General features: G+C 45.5%; 1 protein-coding gene across 2 annotated transcripts in view; it reads left to right on the top strand.

The window, feature by feature from the left end:
• Positions 1-9,420: 9,420 nt before the first annotated feature.
• SLCO3A1 (solute carrier organic anion transporter family member 3A1) overlaps positions 9,421-21,721 on the top strand; it is a gene marked incomplete at its 3' end in the record, with an annotated part of 316,397 nt that continues 304,096 nt past the window's right edge. For both annotated transcript variants that reach the window (XM_079915152.1, XM_079915151.1), the window contains exon 1: positions 9,421-9,652. In XM_079915152.1, coding sequence (XP_079771278.1) covers positions 9,473-9,652 — 180 coding nt within the window. In that variant the 5' untranslated portion in view covers positions 9,421-9,472. The remainder of the gene's footprint in view (positions 9,653-21,721) is intronic.

A 21,721-nucleotide genomic window follows, 5' to 3' on the forward strand; every position in this document is an offset into this window, starting at 1 on the left:
TCAATTTTCTATTCTTATCCTTAGAAAATCTTTTCTTCTGTTTTCCTTGGTTTTGTCTTAAATACATTTTAATTATTTACAGTACACATCCTTTGAAATATATCTACTTTGTCTTATTTCTATAAAAGGCTCACATGAAATAATTGTATTCTGTCCATTTCTTCTTATATATCTTTGCTTTATATATCTGCATAAAATATATATTCCTTTGATATCATCATTGAAGACTGCATATTTTTATGCACTCATTGACTCATTTGATATTTTTTGGCCTTGTATCCATTCTTGTATGAATTTTATAATAATACCTTTATTTTTACTTCATTTCTATTTTTCTAGTAAATCTTTATTCATTCTTTTATTTTTAATCTATTTGTGTCCTTTCTTTTGGATATATTTCTTATGATTAGGCCACAGTTGGATTTTTTCTTAACCCAATCCTGAAGTCTTAGTATTCTAATACATGAGGTTAAATCATCTAAATTTATTGTTATAACTGTCCATCTACTCATCCTGGATAATCATATAAACAGTGGGATATCTGGGGGTTTTGCTCAGGCAGGGTTCAGAGGACCCGAGTTTGAACACTGACATGAGAAACAGCCGCAGGCATGAAAACAGACAAACTCACACTTGGTCATAGGCAAGTTCATCTTACAAAGAAAGGAACATTCTAAACGTCAAGTTTGTGCAATTGATCAGAAATCTAGAACAGGAGCCAAATCAAAAAATTTTTAAAAGATCAGATACAACTGAGGAGTGGGCTCAGGAAACAGGGGTAGGAGAGCTTCCCTGAGATGGGGCACCAGGGAGATTCAAGCGTTCTCAATCCTTTACTGTAAGTGATAACGAAGACAAAAAGCACAGCAACACCAATCAACATGTTGGTTTTTTTTTTTTTTTTAAACTTCGAGGTCCGTCCGGAGAGCGTGGGCTGTTCCAGAGGCAGATAGAAAGAGGCAGCACCATCAGATAACAGAGGGGCCTGTGGAGGGGGGGGTCAGTTTAATTAATCATCCTTCTTAAACTTACCCTTGATGTAGGTCACCCAGTCCAGAATCAGCCACCAGTCGGTGGACCACGGCAGCCCCACAGTGCCCACCGCACCCCACGTGCCCACAGTGGAAATCCAGTTTCTGACCAGTTCCTGGGAGTGCAGGGCAAGGAACCTGGTCAGCATCTCAGCACCATCCCAGCTCAGGGTGACCCAGTCCCCACTGGCTCGGGTGCCAACAACTCATTTTTATTTTTGATTTATGCTTAGGCTAAACACTGGACTAATTTCTTTAGACAAAGGTTTCCTATAATCCCCACAACTACCCTGTGAAATACATGTTATTCAAGTTTTAGGAAAAGAGAGGCTCTGAGCAGGTGAGTAAATTTTCCAGACCAACATTAGTAAATGCTAGAACCACTTTCAAAAACCAGATTTCCCTGACTCAAAAGACCTTGATTTGAACCACTGTGTTATTCTGTTTTCTTCCCAAAGTACAATTTTTCTTGGTTTTTATTTTCCCCATTTTTACAAGTATACATTCTATTATGAATTCTTCTAATTAGGTTTTTCAAAATCACATTTGAATACATAGGTTCTCTAATTATCCAATTCATGAATAATATAATAATTTGATTCCTTCTTCTATAAGATGAGGAATTTAGTACACTTCTAATTCCCTACATACCCATCTTTCCTCCATTCTTTGGCAATATCATTTGGAATTATAAACCTATTTATTATTAGTTTTATTTTTAGTTATTTTAAGAAGTAACAACAACAACAAAAACTTTCCATCTGTACCAATATTCTATTTACAGAATTTTTTAAAACTTAATTCTACACATTTAGCTCAGACTGTCACAATGTTTTTGAACCCACTTTTGCTATTCTTTAGTTTTTGTCTTTAATTAATATGTTGTTCCATTCGAACCTGTCTTTCCATAAACTTTTCAAGAAAAGTGCATGGGTGGTATCTTTTTTGAGTTCCTGATTAGAATAACTAAGAATGTCTTTTTTCTTTTCTTTGCAAATTAATTAACATTTCAGCTTAGTCATAAGCATTTTCTCTTAGTACCATTTAGACTTTGCTCCATTTTCATCTGGCATTCAGTCATGTGATACATTCTCAAATCAGCCTGTTTTCATTTGATGTTAAGTGACTTTAATGTTTTGTCTGGATATTTATAGAATTTTTTTAAAAAATCCTTTATGTTCAAACAAATTTGCTAGATTTTTATCAAACTGTGCATCTTTCTTCAGGCAAATTTTGCCTGGAAATTGTACGCTATTTTAAATTGTGCATTCTACCTCTTTTTTCAGCTTGAAAATTTTTCTTCCATTATTTTTCTTCAATATTGCAGCAACATCATTTACTCTGGTTATATCTTCCTTGAGGGGGTCCTTCTTATCCATATATTAAGTCTTTACTTTTGATCTACCAAATCACACATCTTTTCTCTCATCTTTTTTGTAATCTTTGTTTCTTTTCTCTACATTGAGAGAAAACTTCTCTAGCTTGATTCTATATCATTTGTTTGGGTTTTCTGCAATTTTTGATTCTGATCTTCAAAATCAGATTCCAATCCCACAACTTTAGTTTTGGTTTGCGTGAATCCACATCTTATCTGTCCCACTTCCTTTTCAAATTCAGCTAGAATCTGAAGCATCAGGTGGGGAAGCGTTACTTTTTCTTGTGTTTTCGCTCATTTTTTTCTCTTCCCAATACTAGTTACTGACCACTCTGGTCCTGGCTCTTGCAGGGGGCAGCAATATGGACATGAAAGACACTAATCAGTCTAGACAGGGAGAAGTGCAGTGAGTGTCCTCAACAGTGGGAGAAATGCTAGGGCAGAGGCTGGCCTAGGTGGTAAGGGGATGTAGTGGTAGGGAGGCGGTGAGGGAGTTGGGAGGACAGTAGGGTGAGGGTATTTAAAGGTTTCTTGGAGGAGGTGACATTTTAGGTAGATCTTAAGGAACTAGTAGGTGTAAGCCAGCTGAAGAAAGGGGAGGTAAGGGCAGAGGAAAGAGCAGGTGCAAAAATTTCGAGGAGGAGAAACCATGGTGAGTGCAAGGAACCACACTTAGTTAATTATGGCCAGTACAGGGTAAGTGTGAAGGGCTGGGGATAGTGTTAAGGTATTTTATTAGCTTGCTAGGGCTGCCATAACAAAATATCACAGACTGGGTTGCTTAACAACAGAAATTTATTTCCTCCCAATTCTGGAAGCTGGAAGATCTGAGATCAAGGCATCAGCAGGTTTGGCTTCTTCTGAGGCCTCCCTCCTTGACCTGCAGGTGCTGCCCCTCTGTCTGTGTTTTCTGTGTCCTTCTCTTATCTTCTTATAAAGACACTAGCCCTATTGGATTTGGGCCCACCTATATGACTTCACTGTACTTTAATTACCTCTTCAATGGCCCTGTCTCCAAATACAGTCACATTTTGAGGTAATGGGGGTTAGGACTTCAACATACAAATTTTGGGGAGCGGGGCACCAATCAGCCCACAACAGGCAGACAGAGACTGGACAGCCTTCTTGTTCAGTGTGTCACACCCTCAGACCCACTTACCTGTCATTCCATAGGGGAGGAGAAGGCCTGCAGGAGCTGGAAGGCGGTATACGGGGAGGGCCATAAACTGAGCAGGGGTTCTCCTCCCCTCTCCTCTGTATATGATTTCTCTATTACTCATACTCTAGATTCAGTGGCATGCTGCACCTTGTGGATTTTCTTTCATGGTCTTCGTATATACTCTCCAGGAACCCTTTATACATATGAACAAGTTCCATTCTGAGAGTGCGTTCGTAAGTCCAATCTGTTCGCAAGTCCAACAAAGGTAGCCTAGGTACCCAACTAACACAATCGGCTATATAGTACTGTACTGTAATAGGTTTATAATACTTTTCACACAAATAATACATAAAAAAACAAACAAGCACAAAAAGTAAAGAAAACATTTTAAGTCTTACACTACAGTACCTTGAAAAGTACAGTAGTATAGTACAACAGTTGGCATACAGGGATGGCATCAAGTGAATAGGCAAGAAGAGTTACTGACTGGAGGTGGGAGAGGAGGTGGGAGATGATAGAGCTGAAGGATCGTCAGCAATAGGAGGCGAGGGGCAATTTCACTCACACCTTATGTGATCGGACATGTGAAGGCACATGTGAAGGCACATTTGCATCTTTGAAAGTCCGCAACTTGAAGGTTCATATGTAGGGGACTTACCGTACACTTGATTTAGGGTTCAGTGGCACAATGCACCTTGTGGATTTTCTTTCATTGTCTTCATATATACTCTCCAGGAATTCCTTATCTTTTAGATCAATCAGAGAGTTAATGCATTGCATTGCACCATGCCTGCCAAGGGTACACAGGCCTGGAGCCCACTTCCCCTCAGGAAGGCAGACAGCTATGGCCACTTTCTGCCAGCCTTGGAACCCATGAAACTCTTGACATGATATTAACCTCTAAGTCTCCACCTTCCTTGGCTGGAGATGCTCTGGGGCCCCCCAAACACTTTCAGTGCTGGCTAATTTCATGTGCCCACAGTTGCTGTCAGTACCCATCCTTAAAATACAAAGGTTGGAGTGCATTTTTCAGAGACTGGGAGCAAAGCTGGGATCTTCCCTTTTTCTGAGAGAGAAAAGTAAAAGTATGATGTCAGTGAAAGGGGCTGACGGGGACGAGGCCTGCTGCAAGAAGGGTGTGCACAGTTGCGGCTGGGGTGGAGAAGTGGATCCCTGGGGAGAGTGCCTGGAAGGAAGTTTTCTATGAACCTGGACCCCTTCTGGGTTGTTTTCCTGTCCTAATCAGAAGTACCAAGCTTCTTGGCAGGAGGCCTGTTAGACCCTGAGCAGGACAAATATTCCTTAATTTTTAAAGTAAGATACTCTCTCTACCCTTAAGAAGCTAGCAGTCTATTTGGATAAACACATTCTATTTACATAAATAACAATAGACTGTAGCAAATGATGAGCTACCCAAATACACTAATATTGGTACATGTTTGTTTTACTCCTTCTCCTTTATCTCAAAACTCATTTTCCATAAATATAACCCATTTCTAAAAACCAAGTTTTCTCATACCTATTCTTCAATTTTCATTAGTTTTTTTTCTTCTGTTTCTCCACTTGGATTTTGGATTCATCCTTTTTTAAATTGCATCCAAATTGATGTTTACCCTTTTAACTTCTTTGCTGAGTTTTAGGATATATTCAAATTAAGACATATAATTAAAAATATAGAACTAAGATTATAGAAAGCAGCAAATGCAGGCTATATGGTAGAAAGGCATATGGATCAGGCTAATTGGAAAGTGGAGGTGGGCGGGGGGGAGAAAAACCCTGAGGAAGAGGAAATAAGCTTCAACTCAGCCCAAATATTTGTTTCAAGCCAGAGAAGTTAGCCCAGCCCCAATTCTATCTTTGGTTGAACACAATACATGATTGGTGTATTTTCAGAAAAAGAAAAGAAAAATCCATCCATAGGGTGAGGATCTAAGCATCTATTTTGCACTCCAGTGACAATCAGAAATCATTCTTTGCATTTATTTTTCGACTTTGTATTTGCCTGTGAACAAAACTGAAGCTGGCAAAAGATGGTTCATGTGAATTACTTGGACAACAGTTTCTCCTTGTGTGGAATTACATTGAGGCTGCTTGCTGTGAAATCCTGACACAGCCCAGTAACAGTGGAAGACATTGTCATTTTTTTTTCCACGTCCATGAAGTTAACCCACTTCTCTCCTACAGAAATGAATTGATGGTCCTTTTTAAAGTAAGGGAGATAAAGCTCTCCAAATCTTAATCACTAAGCATACACATACAGTTTATTAATATTTTAGGATCAAAAGCCAGTTTATCTTCCCATGTCACCCAATCTTCTTTATGCTTCAGATTTCCTGAGTACATTGCAGCATCTCAATGTTTGGAATACTTCTAATAGTCAGCAAAGTAAGGACTCATGGAACCAGAGCCTCAGCTAGCAATATTTTCATCTAATTTAGAAAAGTCACCTAGCCCAGAAAAGTAGTTGAGAGACTAAAATAATCCCAAGGGTTCTACAGTCATTCATACTGACCAGTTCTAAACCCATCATCCACCACTAGAGGGATAGAGGAATGAAAAAGGTTCCAGCCTAGAAATAGTGGCTAAACCAATTCTCCAAGGCAACATTCAAGGTCGCCCAGTTGGTGGGTGGGGTTTAAGCTCGTGTTGGCCTTGCTCATCACATGATCATCAACTGTCCATTCCAGAGGCAGGTTGGAGGGGGCACCCCAGATCATGGGAGGCCTAAACTCTTTCTTCATCTCCTTCCTCCTTCTCCTAGGTGCTCCCCCAGTTTGGGGTGGAAAATGCAGGTTTTAATTCCTGACACTAGCTAGCTGTGACCTCCAAAAAGCCACTTGCTGCTCTTTCTTTATGAGTAAAATGGGGTTAATAAGATCTGCTCTCCCTGTTGTGAGAGTTGAGTGAGACACAGGACATCAGAGCACTCTATCAGCAGTCATGTGTTGTGCAGATATGAAGACAGTTACTATTTTTCTGCTGCTGCCTCTGTCTGCATAGGAGAGGAGCCAGGCAGAAGCACCTGCTGCTCGTAACCCAGCTCGTTATTCCCGGAACCCTCACGTACAGGTAAACAAAGGATGAGCAGGAAGGAAGAGAAATGAACCTGTTAAATTCCTTCTTTCTGACTGTCATGAGGCTAATGCCTGGTTGCCTTCAGGCCGACTTTGATTATTCTTAAGGCTTCAGGCACTGAATTATTTTCATGGCTGTGTACCATAAATTATAGGAGGAATCTACAACCCTAATCCAGAATCCTCTCTCTGACAGCAAAAGTGTTTGAGTTCTCTAAAGACAGTTAAATTTTACGTGAAATAAATGGTTGAAGCTGAAAAAAGCTTGTCCCCCTTTTGGTCTGTACCTGAGGCAATGTAGTATAGACAAAGAGAGCTGGAATTGCATCCAAGTCCTGTCCCTTTTGAGCTGAGTGACACCGGGCTAGTCATTCTACATCTCTGAGTCTCCATTTATAAAATAGGAACAATATGAGTGCCATCCTCCCCGAGAGACAGACCACTGGGTGATAAGCAAGATAATATATAGGGAGTTCAGAACTGGGGCTGTGATAGCAGACACCTTGGTTTCAAAGGCTGGCCCTGCCATTTACTGGATATGTGTAACATTGGTAAGTTTAGTTAACATTTTGGGGCCTGGTTTCTTATTTGTAAAACAGGGCTAATAAGAGTGTCTAGTTTAGAGGATGGTTGTATGGGTTAAGTTGTAAATGTGGGTGAAGCACTTAGAACAAACGGTGCTTGGCCAGAGTCAGCACACAACAAACATTAGCTCTTGTTATAACAAAGTATGTAAATAAAACTCGAAGACTATACCGCACTTTGGAAGCTGTTTCAATAGCGACAGGACCACTGTTCAGAAACAAGTAAACAGTCTTAGCTCAGCTTTGTAGCTCACAGTTTTGGAGGCAGGGCAGGGAGCTTCTCAGGAAAAAGTGAGTCTTCTCAGACCCTCCTCAAGGGTCTTCTCAGGAAAAAGTGATGAGGCGCTCTCATGATGCCAGAGTGATGGAGAGGACCAAGGGCGTAAGAGGAAAGATCCCATAGAAAAGTTGGCTATGAGTGAGGGGAGGGTGTAGGGAGTAAGGGAGGGGCTGCAGTAAGGTGATAAACTCTTGGGGAATGGTATAGCCGATAATGACAGGAATTGGGGAAAATGGAAAAAGACCTCTGTGGTGGAAGCCAATTCACATAGGAGACAGCCCAGACAAGGGGAGGGGAGCATCTGAAAGGGACACCAAGCCTAGGTGAGATCATGTGTGGAACCACAGGAGGATGCAGCAGTTTATATTTAGATGATATTGCAAGACAACACCCCCTACCATTACACTATCCGTTCTCGTTCAACTTCTTTGGGAGTAAGCAAAAATTATGAAAGTGTTAATTACTCTTCAATTTCAGATTTAAGCCTGCCTTGGTACACAGGCGCCTGGGAGAGTGGATCATTTTCTTAAACATGACTATTAAGGAAAGCCTTTTCAAATGATTGGTTAAGCCCCCACTGGACCAGGTGGAAGATGCTGAGTGCTTCCTGGTACTTGTCCAGTCCTTTCCAGGCTTCTCTGAGCTTCCGAAAGCTGTCTGCGGACTAGCAGATCCTGTCGGTAGTGCCTTGTGGCACAAACTCCTGGTAATGATTACAAAGAGCGGCTGCCACGGGGCCTGGGCATTCAGGCCAAGGCCAAGGAAGGTGGCCCGGGCCACAAAGCTAGGGGAGAGGTGGGGACCAAGGCAGGCCTGTGGCTAATCTCTTCTTGCTGGCTCCAACTGCGCGGCTACATCAATTTCGAGGATGGCCTCCAGGCAGATGGCGGGCTGCACAAGGCCCTCTGCTGGGGTCGCTGCGACCCTGCAGCCGCCTAGACACCGTGGCTGGGGGCACTTGATACTCTGTACGGCTCCCGACGGGTTAATGGAACTTTCCTTTTGGTCTGGGGCCTTTTAGGCACACCCAGAGGCCTAGAAGAGCAGGAGCAGAGGCCAGCAGGCTGTAGAAGCTCTGACCTCTGGCACCTCCCCAAGCCCCAGAGCGCAACATCCGTCCCCAGAAATACCCGGGCGGAGGGGAAGGGAGCGCGCCAACCCTTTCCTGGGTACTCAAGTCTTCTTTCTCTTCCTAGAAACCTCTCCTCCCCTCGGGTCTAGCGCCCCGACGCCGGAGCTCTAGGTCCCCGCCCCACAGGGTCGCCTCCGCACCCCATCTCCGCGGCCGGAGTTCCTCCTGCAATACCACCCAGTGTCCAAGGCGGCGCCCCGAGCCCCGCAGCGCCATCTAGGGGCTGGGTACGGCCTTCCTCCCTCTGGGGCACCCCCTCCCTTACTCCGCAGGGACTCCCCCTCTGCCGCGTCCTTCGGGCAGCGGGACGCTTCCAGCCTCGGCCAAGGGGCAGAGCTTGGCGCCCCAGGCCGGTACCCTCGCACCTGCCCCGGGGCACACGGGCGGCGAGGAGCGGCGCGGCGGGGGCGCGCAGCGGCGATCGAGGCCCGGGCCTCGCGGTAGAAGAAGGGGAGGCGAGGGCAGGCGCGGCCCGCGGGCGACGGGAACTGGGCGAGGGCAGCGGCGGGCAGCCGCCGGCGGCGAGGCGGCGGCGGCGGGCGGCGCGAGGAGCCCCTGTGATTGGCACAGCCCTAGCCGGAGGAGGAGGCGAGGGGAGGGCGGAGGAGGAGGAGAAGGAGGAGGAAGGGGGCGAGCGCGGCGGCAGCGGCGGCGGCGGCGGCTGCGAGGAGCCGTGCCTTCCACCTTTCTAGCCCCGGCAGGACGGGGGTGGCCGCCGCGGGCCCGGGGCGGGGACAGCACGCAGCCTCGCCGCGCGCACCTCCGCCCGGCAGCGGCCCCGACACCCGGGGCAAGCGGGAAAGCGGCGGCGGCGGCGGCGGCGGCGGCGGGGGAAGGATGCAGGGGAAGAAGCCGGGCGGCTCGTCGGGCGGCGGCCGGAGCGGCGAGCTGCAGGGGGACGAGGCGCAGAGAAACAAGAAGAAGAAAAAGAAGGTGTCCTGCTTCTCCAACATCAAGATCTTCCTCGTGTCCGAGTGCGCCCTGATGCTGGCGCAGGGCACGGTGGGCGCCTACCTGGTGAGTCCCCGTGCCAACTCCACCGCGGGGCCCCTTCCCCAGCGCGGCTCCTGGGTGTTCAGCTGACAGGAGGAGGGGGCAGCCCGGGCGCCGGGGGCAGGCGGGCATGACCTCCGCCCGGCGTGGAGGTTGGCTAGTGGTGCAGAGGCGGCCGCCGGGGGAGCTGCCGGCCCGGGCTGCTGAGCGAACCGGGAGCCGGCGGGACCGCTGATGCCCGCAGCTGCTCGCGCGGCCGGCGGGGGCTGGGGGGGGACCCGGGTTGGAGAGGCAGCGGGCAGGTGGGCGTGAAACTATCCCTCTCCCGCCAAAGCACAGCCAGAGGGTAAGTTCAGGAGCGCCCCTGCAGAGGAAAGCATCGCGGTTTTCAGGTGACCAGCACATGGAAAGAAAAGCCCGTTAGCCTCTTGCGTCCTCGACTCTGCATTCCATCCTCCGGGAGAACAAATCCATTATGCATCATTTTCTCCGGTAGCTTTCTCCATCCACCAATTACGGAGGGATTTAACAGTTTAGAGTAAAATGCGCCCAAGTGTGGCCCTGATCCGAGCCGGGGCTGCAGGGCGAATATTCCCACTCCGTATCCGTTAGCCATCTCTCAGCGTCTGGGATAAAGTTACAATACCTGGAGAGCAGCTGTGAGTTTGTGTAGTTTTTGCTACCCACTCTTAGACCTCAATTCCCCACCGTGGTCTCTCGTTCCCAAGGGGGTATTGCATCATTGTGCACAAGGTACATCGATTTCATTTGCTTTCTGAGGGGGGATTTTAATGTTCAAATGGTTAGGGGTGCATAACATACCAGAGGAAACAGCTTGTAATGACTCAGCAGTCAAATACCTACTATACCCGCTGTCTCCTGCCCCGCGCAGGTGGTCCCAACTTGGGTTTAAGAGAATGCACTTCCAGACCCAAGTACGGTCCTGACTAAGCAGGATTTTTCAGTGTATAGTGTTAAGACATTACTTGGCTACTGACCTGAAACTGAAATCAAATGTCATAGATTTTGAGTGTTAGTGAGCAAGTTTGATGGAGATAGAATTGGACAAGGTTTTGGCTGTTGGAGAACTACATCCTGAGATAGAACCATGCTCTTTCCGATGGTACCATTAATCCCTTCTTCCTGGCCTTGGGGTGCAGTTAATGAGGGCCAGTCGCTGGGTGCCCTGTACCATTCATAAACAGCCTCCTAAGAATTAGGACTTGCTGTCGGGGAAGTACAACCAGGCTTGGTCTCTTGGTGTGGGATAAAGTCAGTTATGTGGTTGCAAGAGAGGGATGTTCAAATTCAGCTCGGTTCCCGGGGTGACAGGCTCACAGGGTTTCTGAAAATCAAATGCATTTTCTTTGCTCCTTGTCAGGTGAGAGGCATTTAAATCCCTGTTACTGGCTGCATCCATGACATGCATGCTGCCGGTGAATCCTGTAGCCAAAAGCACATTTTCATTTCTGTTTAGATTTTTGTTTTATAAAATGCACTTGTAGTTGGAGTACTTAGTTGCAGACAGTACCTGTGGGCTTCGGAGTTTTGGAATTAGGGGATGACCGTGTCTTGGGGGGTGGGTCAGTGTATCAGAGTGTCCTTGGAGGGAATTTGACCATTAAAATATTAAAATAGAGACATGTATTACTAAGATGCAAATGCACAGTAATAAAAATACATGTAGGTTTGTACTGTAGCATATGCAAAGTATGTGGTACCTAACCGGGGCTGTGTTCATCAACAGCTGCCTCCAGTTTTTAAGTTTTTGCCTCAAACCAATTTTGTTCAATAGAGTGGGTTATTCATGTTCTGTATTATAGTATCTAATGTTGGCAAAAATTGAATTTCTTGAAGTATACAGAGTGTTATGGGTTTTGGAATTTGTGGACACAGATTTGGAAGATCACCATTTACAAATAAAAGGTTTTACATCTCAAAAAAACCAAACAAACGCCATCAGAACTTTTCACACCATGAATGATAAGGCATGGGCTCGGTTTTAGCTTGCAATGATTTAAGGATTTTGGAAGGAAAGGAATCTGGGCTTCGATCAGATGAGTGGCCGAAGCCCCTTTAGAAAGTTAAGAAGTAGAGGGCTGGTGGATGTTACAGGCAGGGCTGGCCCCAGGAGATAGGAAGTGGACTCTGATCCCAGAATGGCTGAGTGGCAGGCAGAGGAGGAATTGAGTCCACCTGGTGGGGATCTCCCGGCATTTCCCGCCTGGGCTAATGGAGAGCCTGGTTTGAGGGGTAGGGTAACTGGAGTCAACAGGTGACTGGCAGAAAGCAGATGGAGGCCTAGGAGAGGACGGGCTTAGGAAATTGAATGCATTGTTATTACTTAGAGTGGAGGCATCAGGTGCTCAGGTCTCTGCCTTACTCCGCTGCTCTTGGCTCTCCACTGCCGTCTGAACCTCATGAAAACAGTTTGCTTGTCAGGGTTGACTGAAGCAGCTTGCCATGGGTTTTGCTCTTTTGGGCCGCTTGGGAATTTTCTCTTCATCTTTTATTTGGGAGGTAGAATTAAAAGTTTGTTGCTTCCTCAGTGATGTGAGACTTCTTTATGGCTAATTTGAGAATGAAACATTGCAGGATGTTCCCAGGAAAGGCAACTTTCTCCATTCATGGTGGCTTTCTTAGGAAACCTGAGAACCTGTGTTTGTAGGCCATCACACACACAAGGTCCATGTGCAAGGTGTGTTATATGGGATCTTTACACTGGCAATCAGCCTGCCCCTCTGAGGAAGCATTTTCAGATACCTGATGAAGGGCACACCTTGGGGCCCTGCCAACACTGCTTACTTTCAGGGAGAGAAGGGAGATTGCAAATTCTCTGCCTATGACATTACTTCCTATTTGAGTCCCAAGTCCCCGTAGTAGCTACCTTATTATTTCGTCTTTCCAGGTGCCATTGTTTTAATATTAGGAGGCTTCATTTCATTGCTCCGTTTTCTTTCTGAAAAGACAGATTACCTAGTGTCTTCGCTGACACTGGTATAAGCTGCCCAACTGCAGACCTGAATTAGAAGTTGCCTGTGATTTGAGAAGCAACTTTGAAAAGCTGGACTCTGTCTGTGTGTGTGTGTGTGTGTGTGTGTGTGTGTGTGTGTGTTTTCCCTCAAGAACCCGCCCAAACTCAACGTAGATCTATATAGGAGATAGCCACCAATTGTTAAGCTAGGCAGGGGTCCGGCAACTTTTGGCCTGGGTGCTGGGGTCTCCTGGGGAAATACAGAAGGACTTTGATCCTGATGCCTAAACTCGATGATGATGATGATAATATAGATAAGGTGACCTGGGTGCAACCTGGGCCAGCTGTGGATTCTGAAATCTCTTACCCTTGCCAGTGTTTTAACTGGAAATCATGCTTCAGATAAGACAATAGTCACAGACAACAGTCACAGGGATGGTCTCTTGTAGTCACTTAAACTGCCTGACTGGCTAGGAAATATTTTTTTTTCTGCCTAAGAAGAGGGACCAGGACTTCCCTGGTGGTCCAGTGGGTGGGTAAGACTCCACGCTCCCAGTGCAGGGGGCCCAGGTTCGAAACCTCGTCAGGGAACTAGATCCCACATGCCTGCTGCAACTAAGAGTTCACATGCCGCAACTAAGAGCCCACATGCTGCAACTAAAACATGCCACAACGAAGATCCCGTGTGCTGCAATGAAGACCCAGTGCAGCCAAACTAAATAAATAAATATTAAAAAAAAATAATAAGAGGGACCCATTCAGTTTGATCGTCACTGTGTGCAGAAGAGAGAATGCAATTTAATTTTCCTCTACTCGGATCGTTGCTTCTGGTGGCTCCAGTCTGCCCTGACCTACTTGCAAGGATGTAACACCTGCTTAAGTCTTGGGCTGTTTGGAGAAGGCACAGGGCATATGGGAACTGCACAGAGAGAAAGTTGTTTTGTGTGCACTTGGTGTTTGGGGGAGACCCACTGAGATATTCCAGGCCATTCACTGAGGGTAGCCCTTCCTATAGAGGTTTGTGTGTGTTCTCAAATGAGTGAGGACTGGAGGTGATAAGGATGTGTGCAGGAAATTAAGCCCTCGGGCACCTCTGCGCTGTTGTGGAAGAGGCTCAATTGCAAACACATTTGAATTTCCTCAGGATGAAAACTTAAAAAGGTCAGTTTAGTCTCTGGGTGGGGCACACAGGAGGTTCTTATGAACCAGGAATGGGCATGTCCCTATCTTTTTTTTTTTTGCAGATTGTTATTAAAATAAAGTATTTTTTTATTGAAGTATAGTTGATTTACTATTTATTAAAATAAATAGTTTATTTTTTATTGAAGTATAGTTTATTGAAGTATAGTCTAGCTTTTATAGTTATTAAAATAGTTTATTTAATTTTTTTAATTTATTTATTTTTGGCTGTGTTGGGTCTTCGTTTCTGTGCGAGGGCTTTCTCTAGTTGTGGCAAGCGGGGGCCACTCTTCATCGCAGTGCGCGGGCCTCTCACTATTGTGGCCTCTCTTGCTGTGGAGCACAGGCTCCAGACGCGCAGGCTCGGTAGTTGTGGCTCACGGGCCCAGTTGCTGTGCGGCATATGGGATCTTCCCGGACCAGGGCTCGAACCCGTGTCCGCTGCATCGGCAGGCAGACTCTCAACCACTGCGCCACCAGGGAAGCCCTAAAATAATTTATTTTTAACTGAAGTATAGTTTCAGGTGTACAGCATAGTGATTCAGTTATACATATATATGTTATATATACATATATATTTTTTCAGATTTTTTCCCTTATAGGTATTACAAAATATTGAGTATAGTTGACTGTGCTGTACAGTAGTCCTTGTTGTTTATCTATTTTTTATACAGCAGTGTGTATATATATATGTTAATCCCAACTTCCTAATTTATCCCCACCCCACCCCATTTCCCTTTGGTAACTTGTTTTCCATGTCTTTGAGACTCTGTTTTGTATAAGTTCATTTGTATCTTTTTTTTTTTTAAGAGTCCAAGTATAATCGATATTATATGGTATTTGTCTTTGACTTCCTTCACTCTATTTAGAGTTATGTAAAAATGAAGTCTGAGGTTTTGGTGACAATGTAAGGAGACGAATGACTGACTGTCAACAAGGTTCCATCTCACTGCTTTATAGTCACTCTGTTTCTAGGCTTGAGAACATTCAGTGGGCTTGCAATTAATGGCTGAGGTGAAACAGCTGGATTTGTTCCTTTTCTGTTTTTTTCCTAAAGAAGCATCATTTTGAAGATGTTTTTTTGTTTTTCTTTTGCATATCTAACCCAGAAGCAGACAGCTGAGAGACATTTTTAAAGTCCTTGTCAAATTAGTATGATGACTAAGGCAACTGTATTTTCTTTAATCAAATTATTTTACACACTTATGGTTACTCAAAGTGACAAATTCCCTGCCATTTGCATAATTACTATATAGCCCCAGGTAGGAAGAAATAAAATTACCCTGATTTTTTTTTTTCTTACAGCTTAGTTGAAAATGTTTAGCTAATAATCATTTAGGGAAAAAAATTGTTCCTGAAAATTCCTTTCAACCAGCTTTGTGTACATACCTCAGTTTCTGTGGAGGTTTCCTCTTGTGTGTTTAGCAGTCGAAGAAATGGAATTAGTTGTGAAGTGAGCAAGGGCTCTTTCCTGAACTGGGTAACTCTCCCCATTTCAAATTTAGATACCTTACAAAAAGGGTGGCCCAGAGGCCTCTCCACAGCGGCCCTGCCTTGCTAATCAACCGCTCAGCATTTAAACTCATCTTCTTGCGGGCTGCCTGAATGGTGGTGTTCTCTATGAGGCTGCAGAAGTTTCTTCTAGTTACCAAGGCCACCTGAGCAAGAGGGTCTCTGTGACTTTCTCTTGCGCATCTTATTAAAGCAAGCTTGGGGGTGCTGCCTTGTCCAGGGACCAGGTTCACTTAGTAGACTGGCCAGGCATGAGTAAGTGTAATGTCGCAAAACCGATGAGGATACAGCTGCCTTTCCTATAGAAGTAGGCCTGGGAAAGAGAAAAATTTCTGTGAATGTTATTGGCTGGTTGCAGAGAGAGAGCAGAAGTTGCCATTAGTTTCAGCGTCTGTGCCAGGCCTCCTACAGAGGTTGTGGGAGCCACAGGGACTCATGCTGAACTGCCCATGTCCTTGGATTCTGGGGGTCAGGGCCCACCAGGTGACTGGGCAGGTGAGTGTGTACGAGGTGCTGAGCCCTTGCTGCGGTGGAGAATTAGGCCCTGGACCAGCAGCATTTCTCCAGTACCTTACTTCCAACTTAACAGACACGTTTTTTTTTGTTTTTTTTGTTTTTTTTTTTTGCGGTACGCGGGCCTCTCACTGCTGTGGCCTCTCCCATTGCGGAGCACAGGCTCCGGACGCGCAGGCTCAGCGGCCATGGCTCACGGGCCCAGCCGCTCCGCGTGGCATGTGGGATCTTCCCAGACCAGGGCACGAACCCGTGTCCCTTTCATCGGCAGGCGGACTCCCAACCACTGCGCCACCAGGGAAGCCCAACAAACACGTTTAACTTGCACAGATTTAACTGCACACACCACTGAATAACCATGTTCCTGTGAAGTAGAGTCAAAATACTTATCACTTTACTCACCTGTATTTTGTCATACAGGTTCCCTATTATATTCTGTGCATTTGTGTGCATTATCTGTTTACATACATGTTCTTGTAAAGAGTTACATTCACCAAATATAGTATGTTGTCCTTTTGTGGGGGGGGGGGCGGTTAAGGGACATTCAGTGGTAATTCTGATTATATGGTTCCCATGTGGATTTATTTTATTTAATTTTTTAAACTTAAAAAAAAATTTTTTTGGCTGCACCTTGGCGGCATGTGGGATATTAGTTCCCTGACCAGGGATCGAACCCGAGCCCCCTGCAGTGGGAGCATGCAGTCTTGACCACTGGACCACCAGGAAAGTCCCCCATGTGGATTTAGAACCCAGTCTACAGGTGAAGAATCGTCACCTGTATTTTATTCCCTCTCAGAAATGCCGTTGGTAATTTGTAGGCCAGGACAATAGCACCCTTGTTCTTTTAATTAGTTTTGCTTTCTGTTTCTCTGTCTGCAAAATAGATGATACACAGGAAGAGAAGTGAAATCAGTGACTTCGGTTCATAGGATAAGTGAATTGATGTGGTTCTAAGACACTTGTATTTGATATGATCTAAGTGCTTAGGTGTTTATATGAGATGCAGTATTGCTTAATGATTGGAGCTCTAAGTTAATGGTTAAAATTCCCAGGTGGAGAACAGCAAGCACCCATGGCAGCTGTGACTTATTAGATGAGCATCAGAAGACCCAGGATTCATTCCTGTGTCCTCCTCTTGCCGGCTCTGTGAGCTTGGGCTGATTACTTAACCTCTCTGTGCCTTGGTATTTAATTTTAAAACTCATAGTGTTTCTGTGAGGGTTAACTGAGTCGGTATATCTAAAGCACTTTGATAGTCACATGTGGTGAGTACTCGATAAATACTAGCTATTATTATTAATAACAATAACATGGTTATACATATTTACATAAGAACTATGTCGCCCCAACCAATGAGAAATAAAATTATTTCCATCAAGCTTTGGTCTTGGTTTAGTGAATTGTACATTCAAATCATTTCCTAGTTTGCTGTGCATTTTGTCTGGGAGGTGAAAAGTTTTTAAAAGCAAGAAGTACTAATAAATAAGTTGCTAATTCTGTTTGTTCCCTTGTTATAAATACAGCAATCCATTTCATCTTAGAGGTGTTATAAAAATTACCAGTCACGCGGGAGAGGAGCCCACTCTAGTAATAATTCTGCTGACCATTTACAGTCAGTGGGTACTTTGAGGTGGGTAGAGAAGGGACAGCACACAGACGGCTGGGAGGACAGGTGTGCTGAGGCTTCTCTTTGGGAGGCCCTCAGGATCTTTGCTCTGGTCTGTGGCCACAGGGTGGAGAAGACTGGGTAGGTCTTCTAGGTTTGTAGGCAGCTGAGAGGCAGGGAAGAGAGTGTTGGACGTAGAGTCAGAAAGACCTAGGTATGAGCCTGGACCTGTTCCTTACGTGCTTCCGATGACTTGACTTACCTGAGCCTCAGTATTCTTATTGGAAAAGTGAGGTTGCTGATAGAGCCTGTCTTATATAGATGGTTGAGAGATTTAAATACAAGGACATGTGAAAGAGTGCTGCTCATAGAGTGCAGTGTTCAATAGTTGCTTGAACAATAATGGCATAACCCTGCTGGTTGACCTTGGCACAGCAGACGTCCCTTCCAGGGACCCGAGGATTTGGGGTATTGTGTGTGGCCTGGGCTCTGTTTCCTAAATTGGAGATCTGCTTCTCTGGATGAAAAGTGGCCACTTCAAGGCAGCCTGGGGTGTCAGGAGGGGGCCCGGGAGACATACGTCGTGGACGTATGCTACCCTCCAGGCAGCCTTGTTTAAGATGTGTGAGCTCAGAGCTCAGCCCTGGTTGCAGGGAAGGGCTCAGGTCCCGCGCAGCACCCACTGCCTTCACCTTAGTCCTCTTGCAGTTCTAAGCAGAGCCCAGACGCGCAGTTGTGGGCAGTTCCCTGATCTTGGTCCTGTTTGGTTTCTCAGAAGCAGAGCGAGCTCTCAACACAGTCTTGCTTCCCATTCCGCGGATTCGTCCATCTCGGCTTAGGGCTTGTGAGATTGTTTAGGAGGATACCTTCTGCACGCGCCACTCTCCTCCCATCAGTGGTTTTAGAAGCATCTTTCCTTCCCCAGCCTGGTCAGTGCAGTCCTCGGGAAGGATAGGGCCTGAGCTGGGCCCTTCTCAGTCCATCAAGCTGCAGCGTGTATGTTAGGTGAGTTCTTAGGTTCGCGTTCAAATGCCACAGGCTTCACAAGAGAGAACATGCACACTGAGGACCCCAATTACCAAACCCTGGTGGCTCTGTGTTGACCTCACTGAGGAAGGAACCTGTCTGCTTCTTAAAGCACTGAACTTTCTGCAGCCACAGCTGTGGAGTGAGCGAGCACGGGGAGCCTTCTTTCTGGGTGTTTCGTGACAACATGTAGAGTGGAAATGGCCCACTGGATGTGGGCAGAATCTCCGCCATTGGCTCTTTATTTCAGTTCTTCTTTGTGGCTGAGTCGAGCCCTTCTGAAAAGGGAAGCCCTTTCTGACGGACTGTTTAGTTGCTTGTTCTTTAGTGGAAATGATGGTAACCAACCCAACTGTTTCTTAAATGACTGGACATTCCTCTCCAAGCGGGGAAGAGTTATTTCACTGTCTAAGGAGAGCTGGACATTAGAATTTTTCTGGACTTAAAACGAGAGTCTCATGTGTCCCTTCCAGTCAACACTCGTCAGAAATACTTAAAAGCAAAAGGCAACATAGGTTGCTGTAAGCCCTACTGTTTGAAGGCGGGGGGCAGGGGAGAGGTGTGAGCCCACTCTTCCCCTTTGCCTTCATGATTTCCACCATAAATTCCCTGGCAATGGCTCTTTAAGTACCTGCTTCTTCTGGGGATGTCATATCCCACATGGCATCTTAAGTTACCTGGTAACAGAATCGGAGGGTACTGACTATAACGAGGGGGTCTTATTTCCGTAGGGTTGGCTTTGGTTGAAATCTTTGTCGTGAGCCTCAGACTGTGGACTCAGACCCATCCAAGCAGGCAGTGGGTGTGACTGTTGCATCACTAGGATGTGGCAGAAGGTCTAAGCTCTAGGCAGTAGTGTGAGTCCATTCAAAAACCTGGAGTATGCCACTGGCTCTTCTGTCTGTGCATCTGTCTGTCCATCTGTCTATCCATCCACACTCCCTGTGGGGGTTCTGTACTATGTGCAGATTCTAATTTGCCTGGCAGGTTGCCCTTTGGGATGGGTGTCTGGATAATGAACTTGACTGTGCAGGTAACCCTTGAAACCTCTTCTTGGTAGGTCTAAAGCCTGGCGTGGCTGTCACTTCCTAGCCATCTAAGCTCTGGGCTGTGTAGTGTTAGCAGAAATAGGAAGTTGAGCAGGCTTTCGACAAACAGTCCTGGTGAATGTAATGGAATAATATAGAGTAGAATAGCCAATTCCTTCCTACATCACTGTTCACACGACCACAGGAAGCCGAGGAAGGTAGAAATGAATACTTTCACCTCCATTTCTGCACTTGCAAGGTTGGTGTAGGGTCAAATGGTGTTTTTCAGTTAAAGACTGTTGTAAAATGTTCTTGCAAATGGTTATTGTCTTTCCCTTCTCCTCCACCTTTGGAAAAGGTTTATGTGAAACGGGCAGCCTCCTTCTAATTGTTGGCTTTGCCCCCCTCCCCCTTCTGGCTGCAGTTCTCCCATCCTCAGCTGATTAGAATGAGAAATTACCACCTTGAATATAAGCAAGTTGAAATTGGAAAGCTGCTCTCTAACTGATTATGTAAGCTTGAAAATACTGTACCTGAAATCTCGTGTTTAAGAATTCCCTTAATGAAGATAAAAATCTCAAAGCAGCATGGACGCACCTGTTTTCATTATGTAAGATTCAATTATTGTGGTGCAACCTGTAAAATAAAGAATAGTGTTGATTAGTTCATATCTCCGTTGGCTTTTTGGGTCAGAGAATTGTTTGAAGTACACCCACAGAGCCACGTAGAGCTTAACCCCCTGGAAGTTGGCCGCCACTGCTTCAGCACCAGCACCCCCTTCTCTCCAGGGGTGCACAGGCTCAGCCTAGGTCTGTGGTCACCGCAACTCTCAAGGTTGTAGAGGGCAGGTGTCCGTTAAGGTCGGCTTTAGAGATTGCTCGCGCCAGTCAGTGGGACATCCGGGAAAATTGCTGTTAACCGTGATGGGCTTTATCCTTTGGCCATTTCTTTTCCTGAAGCGCTGCCCTGATGGGACTTGGGATGTCCTTTGTCTCGTTTTGCATAACTGGCATGTGTTTCAACATGGCACATCACACCGTCCTCTTCTCAAAGCCATACGTGTGTGGGGTGCCCAGCACAGCATGCTACATGGTCCATTTCAGATTTCCAGCCTCCTGAATTATAGACAAGGAGCTTATTTTCTGGCCATGGTATGCACTGGGGGGAAAGGACTTAAAGAGAATGAGACCCGTTGAAATAGCTATAGAAGAGCTTCAAACAGACCTCTCATGCAAAAGATTTAGGGCAAGACTCATGATGGATTACGCGGCATGTTTGTTGCCTCCCCAGTGCTGGTAGATACTATGTTTGTTACGAGGCTTAATGTGCTAGCAACGGGTTTTTCAGCCAGTCCAAGGGAGGATATCTTTTGGAAACAAAAAGAGATAAATTAGTGCCTTCCCTTTACCTTTGCCAATCCGTGGAGATGCGTATAAATAGATCAAAAAGTCCTGGAGCAGTTTTGCTCCAGAGCAAATGGGGAGGTCTGCCTTGCTGCAGCCGGGCTCAGAGTGGCACGTGCAGCCAGCAGCACTTGGGCTAAATCCAAAGGCAGCCCGTGGAACTTGTAAGATGCACAGGTGGGATTGGCCTGCATTGGGACTCCCTTTCTTACGTCTTTCTAAAGATTACATTGTGGAAGCTCTATGCTTGTTGCTTTCATCTTCAGCAAAATCAGGGCACAGAGCTAAGTAACTTACCTAAATGTGCTCCAGAGCTGCCCACATTAGCCAACAGGTGTGAGCAGGTAAACAGGACGAGTTTTACTTTTGGAAATAATGATTAGAAACATATATAAATAAAAATAATGTTTTGGTGAGTGCTGGGAAAAAAATCACTCACTTCTCTCGCTGCCTTTTAAAACATCCCTCCTTTTTTTTTTTAATAGATGCAGTGTTTCCTGGTAGGAAACCCTATCCTTAATCTAGTGAACAGATAAAAATATATGCATTTATATTTATCTGTCTTAATCTAGTGAACAGATAAAAATATATGTGTTTATATTTATCTGTCTTCTGATAGTTTGAATTTCATTGGGGAATGCTTTTGTTACCTAAAAATAATAGTACCAAGGCAGCACTTAAAAATAACCCCAGGGCTCCTGGCACCCAAGACCATCAGGGAGATGATTGCATGTGACAAGTGAAACACCTTAGATCCCCCTCCCCTTACAAAAGAAAGCTGAGTGTTCTAGCGTTGAGGTCTGTCGCCTTTGTGGTTGCCTTTCTCTTTGTGCCAGCTGAGCTGTGGGGGTC

Source organism: Stenella coeruleoalba (genome assembly GCF_951394435.1).
Source record: "Stenella coeruleoalba genome assembly, chromosome: 2".
NCBI classification, from domain to species: domain Eukaryota; kingdom Metazoa; phylum Chordata; class Mammalia; order Artiodactyla; family Delphinidae; genus Stenella; species Stenella coeruleoalba.